Genomic DNA, 14,895 nt, shown 5'->3' on the forward strand with positions numbered 1-14,895 from the left:
GAGTAATCGATCCCAGCTCTCAGGCGGGAGGGGAGCAGCAATGTTTTCATGCTGCTGCTGCCAGGCTGCGCTAGTCACTCCGCTATGGCGCCCGTAATGTCGCTGATGAAGGAGGGGACATCGTAGCATCGTGTTTTAAGTCGCTTTGAGTGAAAAATTATCGTCTGCATTTTGCTACTCCTGGTTTTAATTTGATAACATTTTTCTGTGAACCGGCCATGACCGTGGAGCAGAATGTCCTCCAGCAGCACTCTCAGAAGGTAAGCTTACAAAAGCTAACTGTAGCCGAACTGTAACAGCCAAAACTTACAGTTTTCTGTCTCAGAGTACTTACAGAGTAAGCTGGTAGCTCCATGGTTAGTTGGGTTAACCTTGCATTGCCGTTTTATGAGGGCTATGGGCCACCGGTTGGTACAGAACCGTTTGTAAACCGCAAGCAAATGTATTTATGCTAGGCCTAATGTTATCCTAGCGCAAAGCGTTATCCAATATTGTGCTAACCGTTAGCCAACGCTAGCTAACTGCACCACTTAAAGTTCTGTTAAATCTTCGCGTTCTTTGTGTAAGTTGTCTTATGATAATTAGAAAATCATACGTATCAATGCGGACGACACTCCTGCTTTAGTAACGTTAGCTTAGCATCCTGGGCTAACTGTGCGTCAATTGAAATAAACAAGGCCAAATGACAGCGAAAGATAGTTAGTACCGTTAACTTCGTAATGTTGGGCAGGTGACGTAAAGACAGTTCATGTTGTAGATTAACGCCAACAATAATATCTGATTTAAAGTAGTGTAAAATCCGTGTTTGTATGTGCGAATGTTTCCTAGGTTAACATTACTCATCACATAACTATCTGTTTGTTTACAAAGTGTGGCCAGCGGCGAAGGTAGAAACATAGCCGGAGTCTCGGTGCTGGGCGGGGATTGAGAAGCCAAATAGAAAGCCAAGTGTGTGTGATGGTTCATAACTGAGGAGGCAGATTCTTAGGTTTCATTTTGCTCATGCTATCAGTTTACGAAAGTGCCGTTGCCTAGGATCCTAGTTATGGGATTTACTTTCTGACCACCATGCCCAGCATTGCATAGCTCTGGTTAGTTATATAACCACTTGACTGTTGTTGCTAAAACGTACCGTTAGGTTAGATGTTTGCTCTGCTAGTCCCAATGAAAAGAAATGTATTTTGCATAAGAGTTATATAATCACAGTCATGTTTACTACACTGCATACAATTCAGTACCTTTCTTCTGCAGCATATTGTATAAAACCTAATCTGGCAGTATGAGCTGATCATGTGATGCACTGATGACAGTCTGAAGCATATGCCATAATAAATACTTTGACTTTAGCCTCCAGTTGATGACTCAAACCTAAAAGTAGCTGTGTAACACAAACCCTATTATGCAGGCCGACCTTTTGAGAGGGTGAAATGAAACCAACATTTCTAACAATGACAGTAAAGACAGGGTAGTAAAATACCATTTTTGAGCAATTGAAACCACTATACACGATTTGAAGTCAGTAAATAAAACGTTTATTAGGTTGTATGTTATCAATTTCTAAACTAGTTGGCGTTTTGACAGTCTGATTGTGTGTGGTTGGATGTAGTTATAGTCATTACAAAGCTAGTTGTGTTGTGCCCCATCATTAGAGTGCTTCTTGAGAGTAGGGTGTGGTGCAGGTTTTCTTGTAGTGACCTGTAGATAGTGAGACGAGGTCCATTGGAGGATTTCTAATCTGACTGCAGATTTTTTTCTCACTGCAACGCCTTCACATGCACAAACAAATATCAGCCGTAAGATCCCGAAAGTAGGCTGACAGGGAGTGCCCGTCTGTAACCTTCTCTGAAGCCTTTAAGTTGTTCCCTTGTCTGCCATGCAGAGAATTCTGTGGTGTTATTCACAAGCTGCTCATGACCAGTGTGTCCAATACTCATGCTGGACATGCCACATGCTGATGAGAAGTGTGTGTGTGTGTGTATGTGTAACTGCTCTTGTGGTTGACTTGGCCCAAATCTGTCACAGGTGTGACTTCCCTTTTACCTCACTGACCCTGCCATCCTCAGCGCCAACAAACCTGCATCCGTCAGTCTCCGACCATGTTTACTCGTCTCAGTGGTTCAAATATCATAAGTATATCAACACACTGCAGTTGGATCTTTTGAGGAAAAGTTGCACTTCCATTAGTGGTTAAGTGCTGTTAAATGAATATTGATGAAAAATGTTTGAAGAACTGAAAGGAAAATTGAAATGAGCCCTTATATAAATGTATTTTGGTGGTTTCCCACCTAGTTTTTTTATTTTTTAAGACTTCTTTACAGTGACATGTCAGATCATTCAGAGTAGCTTTCCTTTATGAAGTCGGCAGGGAACAGTGTCATGTTGTCAGTTGTCTTATTTGTGTTACTTGCTACATGGATATGAAGCTCGACTGCACTGTGTGGTGAATCCTCGTCTAGTAAACCGTGAGCGTGGTCACAGACGAATTGGGTTTGGTGAATTATTTATATGCTGTTACTCTAACATAGGCGTGAATTTTCTTTTCATTCTCTCCAGTGACTCTGTGAAAACAGTTGTCCCCAGGGTTAAATAAAGCACTTTTGCTTTTGAAAGCTCACAGAAGAGTTGGGTCTACAAACCAGCACAAAGAATCTTTGAATCCACTTGTTTATTTAGACCCAAGGCCATTTTCTTTCTTCAAGTTTTTGTAGTTTTGGTGAATTACGAAATCTGAAGTTGAATTAAGGTGCGGTCCAGAATAGTTTATCTTTTTCTTTTCACATTTGTAGTGCAAATCCATTCACGGCACAAGAGCACAGCACAAAAACGTGTGTCGGATGGAAGCCTGCGTTATTTGTGTGCTGCTGCTTTATGACATGACGTCCCGCTCCCAGGCATGACTGGTTTCATTGCCTTTTGTGTAGTAGCTGTAGCATCTCCATTAAAAGTGTTTAAGAGCGTCCGTGACGTAGATGGTATACAGCGTTGCCGTGGATATGTGTTGCAATCAATCTATAGCGTGTGAATACAACCTACAGTAATGAGTGCTAACCAATGGAAGCCCTCTTTTAGCTGACACTCTTGTCTGTTGCCCGCTGCACCTGTGAAAACTGCAGTCTCTCAATCCAGACTGAAGACTTCCGCCTTGGATGCTGACACTAAGTGCACTCCCCCCATTATTTATAGTGCATTTATTCAAGCTGTGCATTGAAGGTTAAATGTGTGGTAAGGCCATACAGTCCAGCTGGGTTTGACATCAGTTTGTCATCAGACGTTGTTGAACTCATAAAGAAGGACGAGAATTGACAGGAGCCTTCTGATTGGATACTATATCAGTTCCTCATGTACAAGTTACATATATATGATAATTTGTAACAATGTAATTTGACATTAGGATGGATTTGTGATTAATGGTTACTTTTATAATACTGGACAATGCAGAGCAGTTGATTTATACTAATGGTGAAGAGTAAAGCAGCAACTTGTCTCCTTTCCTCTCTGAACTGATGTCTCTGGCTGGTGTTGAAGCCAGATGCAGTCGATCGTTAGTTCTATAGACTATGACTTCGCCATGACAATGCATGTTAACAGTTAATCAATGTTCATTTAAACACTGTCAAGAATTTTGATCAATCTAGAATATGTTAACTGACAACGAGCAGCTGGACTGTCATAGAGTTTGGTTGACTGTACTGTGCATATCATGAACACCATGCGTAACCGTGATCACAGCCTGTCATACAGAGTGTAGCACTGCCAGTTCTGACCAGTTTTTTAATATTCAAAATAATGATTCCTAGATTAAAAAAATGAATAAAAAAGTTTTATTTTAAACGACACAGCCTAAGACAGAGATAATGCCTTTCTTTATTCTCCTGCCTGTCACTATAGGTGTGTAAAAGCCTTATGATTAAATGTATTATTGGTTGAAAGGACCAGTGTGAAGGATTTAGTGGCATCTAACAGTGATTTTGCATATTGCAACCAACTGAATACCCCTCCCCTTCCAAACGTGTAGGAGAACCTACGGTGGCTGTGAAACTCATAAAAAATGCAAAAGGTCTTTAGAGCCAGTGTTTGGTTTGTCCGTTTCGGGCTACTGTAGAAACATGGTGGACTCTGTGGAAGAGGACCTGCTCCCTATGTAGATGTAAAAGGCTCATTCTAAGGTAATAAAAACACAACCATTCTTATTTTCAGGTGATTATACACTAATTAAAACATACTTATGAATATTCCATTTATGCCAAGTCTGTTCTGCTAGATGCCACTAAATTCTACACACTGCACCTTTGATTGAAGTGTTGGCTTTTCCTCCTTTATAGTTGGGTTTCCTTGGTATTGTTTTGTTTAGAACCTGAACTACTTCCTTCTCTTCCATCATGCTCTGCTCTCAACTGCCCTGTATCTCATTTCCTTTCAACAGCACCAGCAGACACTACTAAACCAGTTGAGGGAGGTCACAGGCACCACAGACGTTCAGCTGCTTCAGCAGGCCCTGCAGGTACATCATGGAATACATGCATTACAAAACATTAACGACAGAACGGAATGGAAGCATGAAGTGAAATAGGATCCAAGGTTCAGTAGATATTTTCTAACATTTACGCCAACTAACGTTAGCCTACACATACACGTTGTTGTTGCAGGTGAGCAATGGAGACCTGGCCGAGGCTGTGGCCTTTCTGACAGAGAAGAACGCTAAGGTTCCACAGCAAGATGAGACAACCTACTACCAGACTTCTCAGGTGGCCAGCGACAGATATATCAGCGTGGGCAGCCAGGCCGACACAAGTGAGCAGATTACTTAAAGTTCTGCTACAGAAGTTCTAGAAATGATTAAAAGGAAATGTATAAGCTCAGTTTACAGTTTCATAAGACCTGGATTCAGTTTTTAAAAGAAAATGCAAAAAAGTAAAGGTTTTTTAATCATTTCCAAAACTTTCTATGTATTAACTATGAAGGTAAAATTGGTGTTCACCTGTCAATATATGATGTGTTTTCTTCATGCAGATGTGATCGATCTGACTGGAGATGATAAAGATGACCTGCAAAGGGCTATTGCCCTCAGCCTGGAAGAGTCCAACCGGGCGTTCAGGGAGACGGGCATCACTGATGAGGAGCAGGCCATCAGCAGGTGGGCTCAGCAGAATTACTGACTCAAAACAAATATGCAGAGAAATTCTGAGCTCATCATCTGACTGAACAGCACCGAGCCTTTTGATGAATATCCACACTTACCACCTACGTCTCCATCTTTGGCCACAGTGTGATGAAAATATCTCTTGCATACACTTTTATTGAGGCAATGCCGAATTGTTAAACTGTAGTGAAAAAAGCCCCCACAGCAGAACCCCTGTTGTAATAAATACAAAATATATATATATGAAGGTCAGAACACACAATTGCCCAATAAGTCATATCTAACAGTAAATCATTTCTGAGTAAACTGTGATTTAAAGTTAAAAAATTAATTTATTATGTCCAGATGAGGGAGAATAAACATTTTAAAGCACGACCCCTTAATATTGATTAAAAAGTACAATATGACTGGAGCACAATACCAAAGAGTCGCAATCTGGCAGCTTAATTAAACCCCAGTCTGACTGAACTGATACGTACTGTTGAGATAAGCCCTTCTAATGGCTTACTATGTCAACGTTCACACAGCGAGCTGTCACTTTGGAGAAAAGCTTTTGAGCTCCATTTATTTCAATACGAGGATGCAACTTCAGTCAGACGGGGCCCGAGAGCATTGTGACACAGCTTTGTTTTTTGGCACGAGATGAATCGTGAGGAGAAAGAAGTTTTGAAAATAGCACTTAACCTTTTAGCAGATATAATGCAGATAAAGTGCAACAGGGAAATCAGTAAGTGACACCTGAAGGGATTCGGGAAAACAAATCTGCACTCCCTACAGTGAAATAAAAATAAAAAAAACATAAGAATTGCACATTAAGTGGGTAATCTTGTAGAGATAGGTCTGGTGATGCAACTATTCATCTGGTAGAAAAAATGTTAATGCCCTTAAATTAAATTTGTCTGTGTTTTGCCTCCTGCCCTCCTTTTTTTTTTCTTTTTTTTTTTTTTTAAGAGTTTTGGAGGCCAGCATAGCGGAGAACAAGGCAAGTCTGAAGCGTACCCACACAGAAGTATGGAGCGATTCACCTAACCCGCATGACAGGAAGAGGGTAGACACCTGCCCCGTGGGTCTGAAAAATGTTGGCAATACCTGCTGGTTCAGTGCTGTCATACAGGTGGGCACACACACACATAAACACACATACCCACCCACTGTGCAGTCCAACATCAAGTGAATGGCATGGTTTCAAATTTAAGTTAAACCCTCTTCTTAAGAGCTTTTCTATAGACTGTTTTTTTCTGATTGTGCTGAGCTGTGGCCAGAGGTCCCATTCTCTCATGAACGCCATATCTCAGGAACGCCTTGAGGGAATTTCTTCAAATTTGGCACAAATGTCCACTTGGACTCAAGGATGAACTAAGAATTTGGTGGTCAAAGGTCAAGGTCACTGTGTTAGACACAAATGTCTAATAAGATAAAATGATGAAGTGATGACATTTTATACCCAAATAGTCTCTAAGTGAAGACAGCATGTTTCTCAATGGAATAATACAATCATTTTGACAAAAATACACTTAATACCTTTTATTAAATTCCTTCAAAGTCTCCACTACAAATATGATATGAGTCTAGACAGACATGCATGTAAACTGACTGGTTGGTGGAGTCATACAACCGCAAGGTGGGATTTCTAGTTGCATTTTCTTCTAGCTCTTTGCTGTTCACCTACTTTTTTTTGGCAAAAGGAAACTAAGGAAGACACAGTGCTCCTGACCTTTGCATTCCTCAGCGCGTTCCTGTTTGGTTGCGTGTAATTATAATGATGCAGGAATCAAATCTTTAATCAGCTAGATTTATTCTAATTGGTAATAAATAAGAAATAAATAATAATTTTGTTCAAATAAATGCTGGATTTTTTTTTTTTTGTTTATCCCAGCTTATCCCAAGACTTAGTTTCTGGTATGTTTGTGAAGTCAGTGGTAGAATGTGACCTGAGCTGAAATATGCCAGATGAACACTGGATACACCATCACATGTTGCCTGGCATGTGATGGTATCCCCCACCCTTGAGAAGAAGGCACTGCTTGAACCTGACCCTATTGAACAGAACGTACAAGAACTGGAGTAAACAACTTTCTCTTTTACTAACAAGATATCCAAATCTTGACAAATTCACCTACAACACTAAAACTAAACATCATGACCTTAAGTTAAAGCAGTGAGGGGAAGTGTCTCTTGTTAATGCTGGCATCAATCCTGTGCTCAATATGTGCAGTTTGTGCTACAGCTAACACAATCACATCAAACTAAGATAAAGTGAAATGTGATTTTGCTTGTTGATCATTTGTTTGCTCATTTTCTTACTTTCCTACAGTTCAGTGCTGTTGTTCTCTGTTATAAAATGATGGCAAGTATATGGAATAAAGCTGTCTTATCATGGGGATGTTACTAATGTCTGTTTATCCCTCTTCAACTCCAAGTCTCTGTTCAACCTGCTGGAGTTCCAGAGGCTGGTGCTCAACTACTCTCCACCAGCCAGAGTCCACGACCTGCCTCGCAACCAGAAGGTGAGGAGCGACAGAGAAGATTGAAACAGGAACAACAAAATCAGAGCGCGATGTCTTTTTTTAATGCTTTTAAGTTCAGATGCCTTTGTGTCATAGCAGCCCCTCTGTCGCCTATCACAGCTAGCAGCGCCTTAGCTCTGAGGGTGTGACCCTCTTAGAGCTGTGAGCCATCATTCAGCAGCTGTGTGGTCTTGCCCTACGGTCACAGCAGCTTAGTGGTTTGCCTCTGATAGTTCACTTAAACTCACTTCTAGCAAGATACAAGAAGCGCTAACTGGTGTGAAATGTTTGAAGCTTCAGTAGTACTCCACCAGGACAGAAATAAACATGCAGAGAGGGCATGTTTTGGTTGATAATGGAGTCTTTCAAATTTGAGACACATTTGTCTAGCCACAGCCACCACTACATTAGCACAGTTGTTCTCAGCATGTTTTTGTTTTCTCCATCTTTTCCCCTATAGAGTGCTTACCATAGGGTTAGCAGCCTGTCGCTAATCTGGTCTAAGCCTCTGCTGTGGAAGTGTTGTTTCAGGCGGTCATCTCTTCATCTCAGTTCTCTCCGTCCTAATCACTGACCTTTAGCAGTATGAGACCGCAAGAGCTTAGATTCTAATCTTAACATCAGCATCCCTGACTCACTAGCACAGAAAAATAAGTGTGTTCTTATCATGCGCTACTAACACATTTTGATTAAGTCATGCTGCCTTTATGTGTCACTGTCATAATCTCACTATGGTGACAACTTAAAGCTGCAAACCACAGAAAAGTGTGATGTTAACACAGCAGCCGGTGGAGCGTTTACACATAAATCATATGTAACCATGAGTGTGATTTGTATATGCTTAATGACATCAAGAAAGTTGCATCTGTGGTGAGTTGTGGGGGTATCACATCTGGTGCTGTAGCATTACCAGTTGTGCTGGGAGCATTTTTTTTACACTTTCCAGCACATCTTCACTAAATGACATCACTAAATGAGCTAATGAAGTATTACCCCAGCAATTACTATACTAGATCTAATATTCTACAGTAATATCCTTTTTTTTTTAATTGGAAGTGCAGAATAAGTGATTGACAGGACATACAAGAAGAGACAAGGAGAGCCATACAACAACAAATACAGACTTGCATATTTAACAGGACACCAATAATGAAGACAAAACAAATAATAGACAAAATTAAAATCTGAATTTTCACCCCAAAACCTTTAGAAAAATTCATTATGGGAAAATATCAGATACTGGTATACAAATGGTTTTCAATAAAACACCTGCAGTTTCCCTCTGACAATGAGGAACACTGATCCGACTGACATTTGATTAATTAAACTGTTGATCGTGTCCCTCTGACCAGGAGCACAGGAACCTGCCCTTCATGCAGGAGCTGAGGAACCTCTTCTCCCTCATGGTGGGGTCCAAAAGGAAATATGTCGATCCGTCACGAGCTGTGGAAATCCTCAAAGACGCCTTCAAGTCCAGCGAGTCCCAGCAGGTAAGCCACTTTCTGCCATGGATTACATATGGATTACATTACTTATTACAAATACTGTATTTGTTACAATAATGCAGTCCTTTTTTTTAGGTTTTTTTTTTTTTTTTGTATTTTCCATGACATAAATCTCAGTTTGGCAGTTAACATCGGACTTTGGGAATGCAAATAATTCTTGCAGAATAATTTCCGTACGTTGATACACTTTATTCTTCTTTTTATGCCAAAGAAAATTAGCACTGCTCTGCTGTTTGTACATACCGGAAATATTGAATACTTTTTAAGCCCCTTTTTGTGCCCTGTCCTTTCAGCCTCAGGCTTGACTGCTCAATTTAATTGTCTTTCTACTGACTCAGCTCCCCTAAATCCCAGACACTTAACCTCTCTTATCTATAACTATTAATCCTCAAACCCACACCACCCCTCCTGAACTATGCAAAAAATAATATTGGCAGGGAATTGGCTGTTTTTTTTTTTTTTGCACATATCCTATAATGTGACGTACACATGTCAAAATGTACAATACTCCTCTGTTCTTCTCCTTACATAAGCAGTAGCGCTAAGCCACTGTCTTTGCAGAGGTTAACTGAGGTCAGGCTCCTGGCCTCTGTACTCATCAGTCATGTCACTCCTCTGTGTATTAGTCGGGTTGGAGAGGCGCTGACCTGAATTACCAGGTGGCATTGATGTCTATGAGAGCATGGCCTCGGGGCATGCAGGTTGCCTTTGAAGTTCAGCAATGTGTGAACTCATCCGCTAAGAAGAGTCATCTCGTATCCAAAGCTCAGCGCATATCAGCAGATGACAGACATGGCATTGATTTGGCTCATTGGATCATGCTTGCTTGTAGTAGTGGAGTTGGACTCTGGGACCTCTGTGTGCTAAAAGCAGACCTATAATTGGTTATTTTCTAATGTGTGCTTTGCTCAACAGCAGGATGTGAGCGAGTTCACTCACAAGCTACTGGACTGGCTGGAGGATGCCTTCCAGATGAAGGCCGAAGAAGACAGGTAACCACAAATACACGTTGTATATCGTTTAAATGTAACTGAGGCAGAGATGCCTTCTGTAAACAACTCTGGCCTGTATGTTCATGAGCACCACCTCTTTTTTTTTTTGTTGTTGTTATTGTCAGGGAGGGCGAGAAGCCAAAGAATCCCATGGTGGAGCTTTTCTACGGCCGCTTCCTTGCTGTGGGTGTCCTGGAAGGTGAGATGAGGTGTTAAATAAAAATCAATAAAGGGAAAAAGTGAGGGGTAGCTAGAGAATCACAGAGATAAAGTCTTAGCATGGTCTGATTGCGGCAGCCGGAAAATAAGCAAATCCTTGCCCCTAGTAATGAAAGGTGACCTTGTCTTAATGAGATGTGGTCCATGTAAAGGAGGAGAGCGCTTGCATTGATCGTGGAAGACCTTGACGGCTGATTGACATTGCGCTTATTATGCATGACAATACTGGCCCAGAGCCACCAAAAGCTTGGCCAGTGGACTCTGCTGCTCATAAAATGACCTTAATGCCTCATCTGCATGTCCGCCAGCAACTCCTCTCCTCCTCTTTTTTTTTTGGGGAAGGGTGTGGGCAGGCGGGGGGGGGGGGGGGGGGCTTCTCATCAGTAGTTGATGCAGAGAGCTATGTGCAGCTGTTTAAGTAGTCATGATGAGTGAGTGACTGCTGAACAAGTGAAAATCAGCTTGGATGAAAACGAGTGTGAAATGACTCCTGTTATTGCTTCTTTATCTCAAGCTCTCTGCCCTTCAACTCTTCTGTCATGCCTGGCACACCTTTGACCTACATACATGATGTCTCACATAGTGATGACACAGCTTGTAATAGTTGACTGCAATAAAGGGGCACGACCAGAGTTTACGCTAGACTTTTTTTTGTTGTTGTTGTTGATGATGGCTGTTAATTATTTCGGTTAATATTCCAGAATTCCGGCCATATAGAACAACTACCGGACATATGTTTAAATAGCCATATAATAACCTACATTTAAACAGCAATAAAACACAAACGCTATGATCCAACAAATATATTTTAGTCAGCAGAATGAACTCTTCACAAACTTAGCGAACTGAGCATATAGGCTACAACAATAAAATAAAACAAATAGCCTTGCTGTAGTTAATTAAATGCAGCCATGCAGGCAGCCTGCATCTGCAGCTCCGCCACCACCTTCACCTGCCGCGGACTCCCTGAGCCCGCCTCTCACCGGGGCCAGGGGAAAATGAAACCAGCTGTAACATGTGACTGCACTCTGCATCTCCAAACATACAAAAATGGTGGTGAAAAAGTTAGTTTCGAGCACTGTAAGTCACTATAACTCTCATGCACTCTGCTATAAGTTAAACATTTGCCTAAGTTTCCTCGGTCACCATCGTCTTTTGTAAACGTTTAGACCTTTCTCCCATCCTCACCAGGCTGGGGGGAAAGTTAAACCTCCTACTGATGAATTACATGTTATTTAACTGTGGGGGCTCCTGCTGATCTGTTATTTCACTGTGTCAACACTGGATGTAACGTCACCTGAGAGAAAACAATAAGACTTTTCAGAGTCATGTTCACTGCGGTTGAGTCAAAGTACAGGGCTGTTGCTGAAGTGTGCAGTTTTCAAATCTCTTAATCTCTTTAAATGTGTTAACAGTGGAGACAAAACCAAACTTTTGCATAATATAAGTGTATATTTAAGTTGTCTTGGCAACATATCTTGTCGGTTGCACAATATTTGGCTATTTATTTAATATGCTCTTCATTTATTTATTTATTCGGCCATCGGCATATTTCCCACCGGACATTTCAGCCATTGATATTTTCATCTGCTGGACAACTACACTCGATACTGGCAAAAAGCCCGGAATATGCTTGCTAACGTAAACCCTGTGCACAACAACCTCTTACACACTCTGCTTGTTCTTTAATGTTCTTTCAGTTAAATCAACAATTATTACTGTATCAGCTCTCATTTGTTCATCTATATTGTATGTGTGTAATTCCACAGGTAAAAAATTTGAAAACACAGAGATGTTTGGGCAGTATCCGCTGCAGGTCAATGGCTTCAAGGATCTCCACGAGTGTCTTGAGGCAGCAATGATTGAGGGCGAGATCGAGTCCCTGCACTCAGCAGAGAACTCTGCCAGGTCTGGACAAGAGGTCAGTGCCAAACAGTATGACAACACTGGTTTTCATTCAACTGCTCAGCAAATTTTGATGGAATTTTCTTACAGAATTAAATGAATTAAGTTTGTTTTCATCCGCAGATGAAAGAAAGAGGTACACTAGCAGTCATTCATTCATTCTCACAAGATATGGATCATGTTGGCCCAAGTTAATTTCTTGTGTGTACACGATTAAAAAATAGCATCTTTCAGGGCTTTGGGTGCTCCATACATATTCATGTCTATTGATACTTGTCACATTTCTAAACCAACAAATTGTGTGCAAATACAGAATATTTTAGTTCTAACACCAAGTAAAAAGCCATGACTCTTAACAGTAATCTGTCACCAGAGAAGACATTCAGGTTAAATAATTTGGGATTATGTGGTGGGTCCTCTCCAAAGGGTTGACCTCCTTGCCTTTTTGTGACCCCTCTGCTATTCTGGGTTTGACCTCTGGTTAGCTGTAGCCTTGACTACGCTGTCCCAGAGCAGCTGTGAGCAGGTAATTACCAGGCCAGCACACAGATGGGTATGGCACCCAGCCCTCTAGGAAAGTCATCAGCACAGGGGAGTGAGGGAGCATTAGAGACAAATCAGGAGTGACGCTCCATCCATATTATATAGGAGTACATGGTTCCTCCAGGAAATCGGTTAGTTGAAACCTGTCATGATTCAGTCAAGTAGTGAGCTTGTACCAACAAGCTATGCCATACATGTAATGCATACAGTGCATGAGAGGTGGAGAGAAAAAGAATTATATTCTCAGATTAAGAAATAAATAATAGAATAGTAAGAGGATGCTTTCAGTCTCTGATACGTTAATATGTTTGTATCGACCTGTTTGGGTATACCTTACATTATAAACACTAAAACAGTAGCAACAAAGCAGATTTAATCATCTAAGCCAACAGATTTCAAGACGGGGTTCCAGGTGATCCATGTGGAATTATTCAATTTTTCTGTATTGTAATTGTTCACTAAAAATGATCCCTTGTTAATGACAATGACTCATGTAATCATAGGTTTGATGTGAATTGTTACGCCTCCATGTCACGCAGTCAATCAGCAGCCAAAAAAAAATCTTCTCACATGAGGATCTTGCAAACCAAAATTCATTCTATGATGATTCGTGAAAATTATTAATATAATTATATGAGAATTAATCTCAAGATCAACATCCATTTTTCTTTCAGCATTGGTTCACAGAACTCCCTCCTGTTTTGACCTTCGAACTGTCAAGATTTGAGTTCAACCAAGCACTCGGACGACCTGAGAAGATCCACAACAAGCTCGAGTTCCCCTCTATGCTCTACATGGACAGGTGATAGAAATATTAACACTGAATCAGAATACAATCTGTCTCTGTCTGCAGTAAATAACAAATAAACCTAAGTCTCTTAAAGACTGAAACATCTGCTCTGTTCTTTGTGTTCTTAGGTACATGGACCGGAACAGGGAAATAACTAGGATCAAGAGGGAGGAGATCAGGAGGCTGAAAGAGCATTTGACACTGCTCCAACAGCGACTGGAAAGGTACAACTTGCCCACCAATACTTATTTACTGAGCCAAGGTCAAAAAAGCTTTCTAGGGTAATTTCTCACTCTGACAATGCCCTCTCTTCATCTCTCATCTCTCCCTGGGCTTTCCTCTGTCTCGCTCTTTCTCTGTATTCTCTCTCAGGTATCTGAGTTATGGCTCAGGCCCCAAGAGGTTTCCTCTGGCAGATGTCCTCCAGTATGCTATGGAGTTTGCTTCTAGTAAGCCCGTGTGCACCTCCCCAGTGGAAGACATCGACTCATCAGCGCCCCCCGGTGGCACAACAGGACAACAGCTGCCCCCACCAAGGCAAGTTTCATAATAGTCACCCGCTGTTTGTTGGCGCAGCTTTTCCTCCTCTTAGTCATTTGCTCAAGTGGTTTCAAGAGCAGGGACAGGAAAACAGGGAACAGTGGGCCTCATGGAAGAACATATTCATATTCTTACTTACTTTTTCTGTGAGGATTCAGCAAACCATCTTAACCGCACAAACTTGTCGTAAATTTCTCATTTCAACTTGTTCATGAGTAGGTGCGTGTTTGTGAGTTTTGATCATTAGCATAATCAACACTCCCACATTGCTACATAAGGTAACCTCTTCCACTCTATGTGGACAAGTTTAATTCCCAAAATGCCACCCAAGAGTGAAAGAACCTCACACTGCAGTGGCTGAAGTCCTGCTGTTGAAGTTCCACAGATTGAAAACAACAAATTTAGCAAAGTAAGGAATTGACCTGAAAATGTTGCTCCAAAATATATAAAATAATAATAAAGTCATCCCACAGTCTCAGAGTTCAATCCACTTGATAAAGAGTCTGTTTTATTCCCCCACAACCCCAAATCAGTTCAGTTCAGTCATCTGTCATTATACCCAGTTACACAAACATAAATGAAAAATAACTCATATGTCTGCTTCAGGTTGTACTGTGGATCCCTGCCCTCACTGAAACACAGACACCAGAGGACAGAAGCTTTAGCATAAACTGCAGCAGCATGTCCATAAATGACACCAAAATACATTAGAGACTCTCAGCATCATTTTTTTTTCTGTTCATTCGGCTAAAGT

The 14,895-nt window shown here is 41.1% G+C and overlaps 1 protein-coding gene across 4 annotated transcripts in view; it reads left to right on the forward strand.

Moving 5' to 3' along the window:
* The window catches only part of usp25 (ubiquitin specific peptidase 25), a 28,830-nt gene continuing 13,935 nt past the window's right edge, over positions 1–14,895 (forward strand). Inside the window, exons 1-13 of one of the 4 annotated variants that reach the window (XM_042431070.1) lie at positions 1–260; positions 4,424–4,501; positions 4,647–4,791; positions 5,011–5,134; positions 6,092–6,254; positions 7,561–7,647; positions 9,000–9,137; positions 10,071–10,144; positions 10,270–10,343; positions 12,133–12,284; positions 13,486–13,613; positions 13,730–13,825; positions 13,974–14,138. In XM_042431070.1, coding sequence (XP_042287004.1) covers positions 219–260; positions 4,424–4,501; positions 4,647–4,791; positions 5,011–5,134; positions 6,092–6,254; positions 7,561–7,647; positions 9,000–9,137; positions 10,071–10,144; positions 10,270–10,343; positions 12,133–12,284; positions 13,486–13,613; positions 13,730–13,825; positions 13,974–14,138 — 1,466 coding nt within the window. In that variant the 5' untranslated portion in view covers positions 1–218. Of the gene's footprint in view, positions 261–4,423; positions 4,502–4,646; positions 4,792–5,010; positions 5,135–6,091; positions 6,255–7,560; positions 7,648–8,999; positions 9,138–10,067; positions 10,145–10,269; positions 10,344–12,132; positions 12,285–13,485; positions 13,614–13,729; positions 13,826–13,973; positions 14,139–14,895 lie in introns of all 4 variants that reach the window. The other 3 variants (XM_042431069.1, XM_042431071.1, XM_042431072.1) reach the window with 3 other exon arrangements.

Source organism: Thunnus maccoyii, chromosome 13 (genome assembly GCF_910596095.1).
Source record: "Thunnus maccoyii chromosome 13, fThuMac1.1, whole genome shotgun sequence".
NCBI classification, from domain to species: domain Eukaryota; kingdom Metazoa; phylum Chordata; class Actinopteri; order Scombriformes; family Scombridae; genus Thunnus; species Thunnus maccoyii.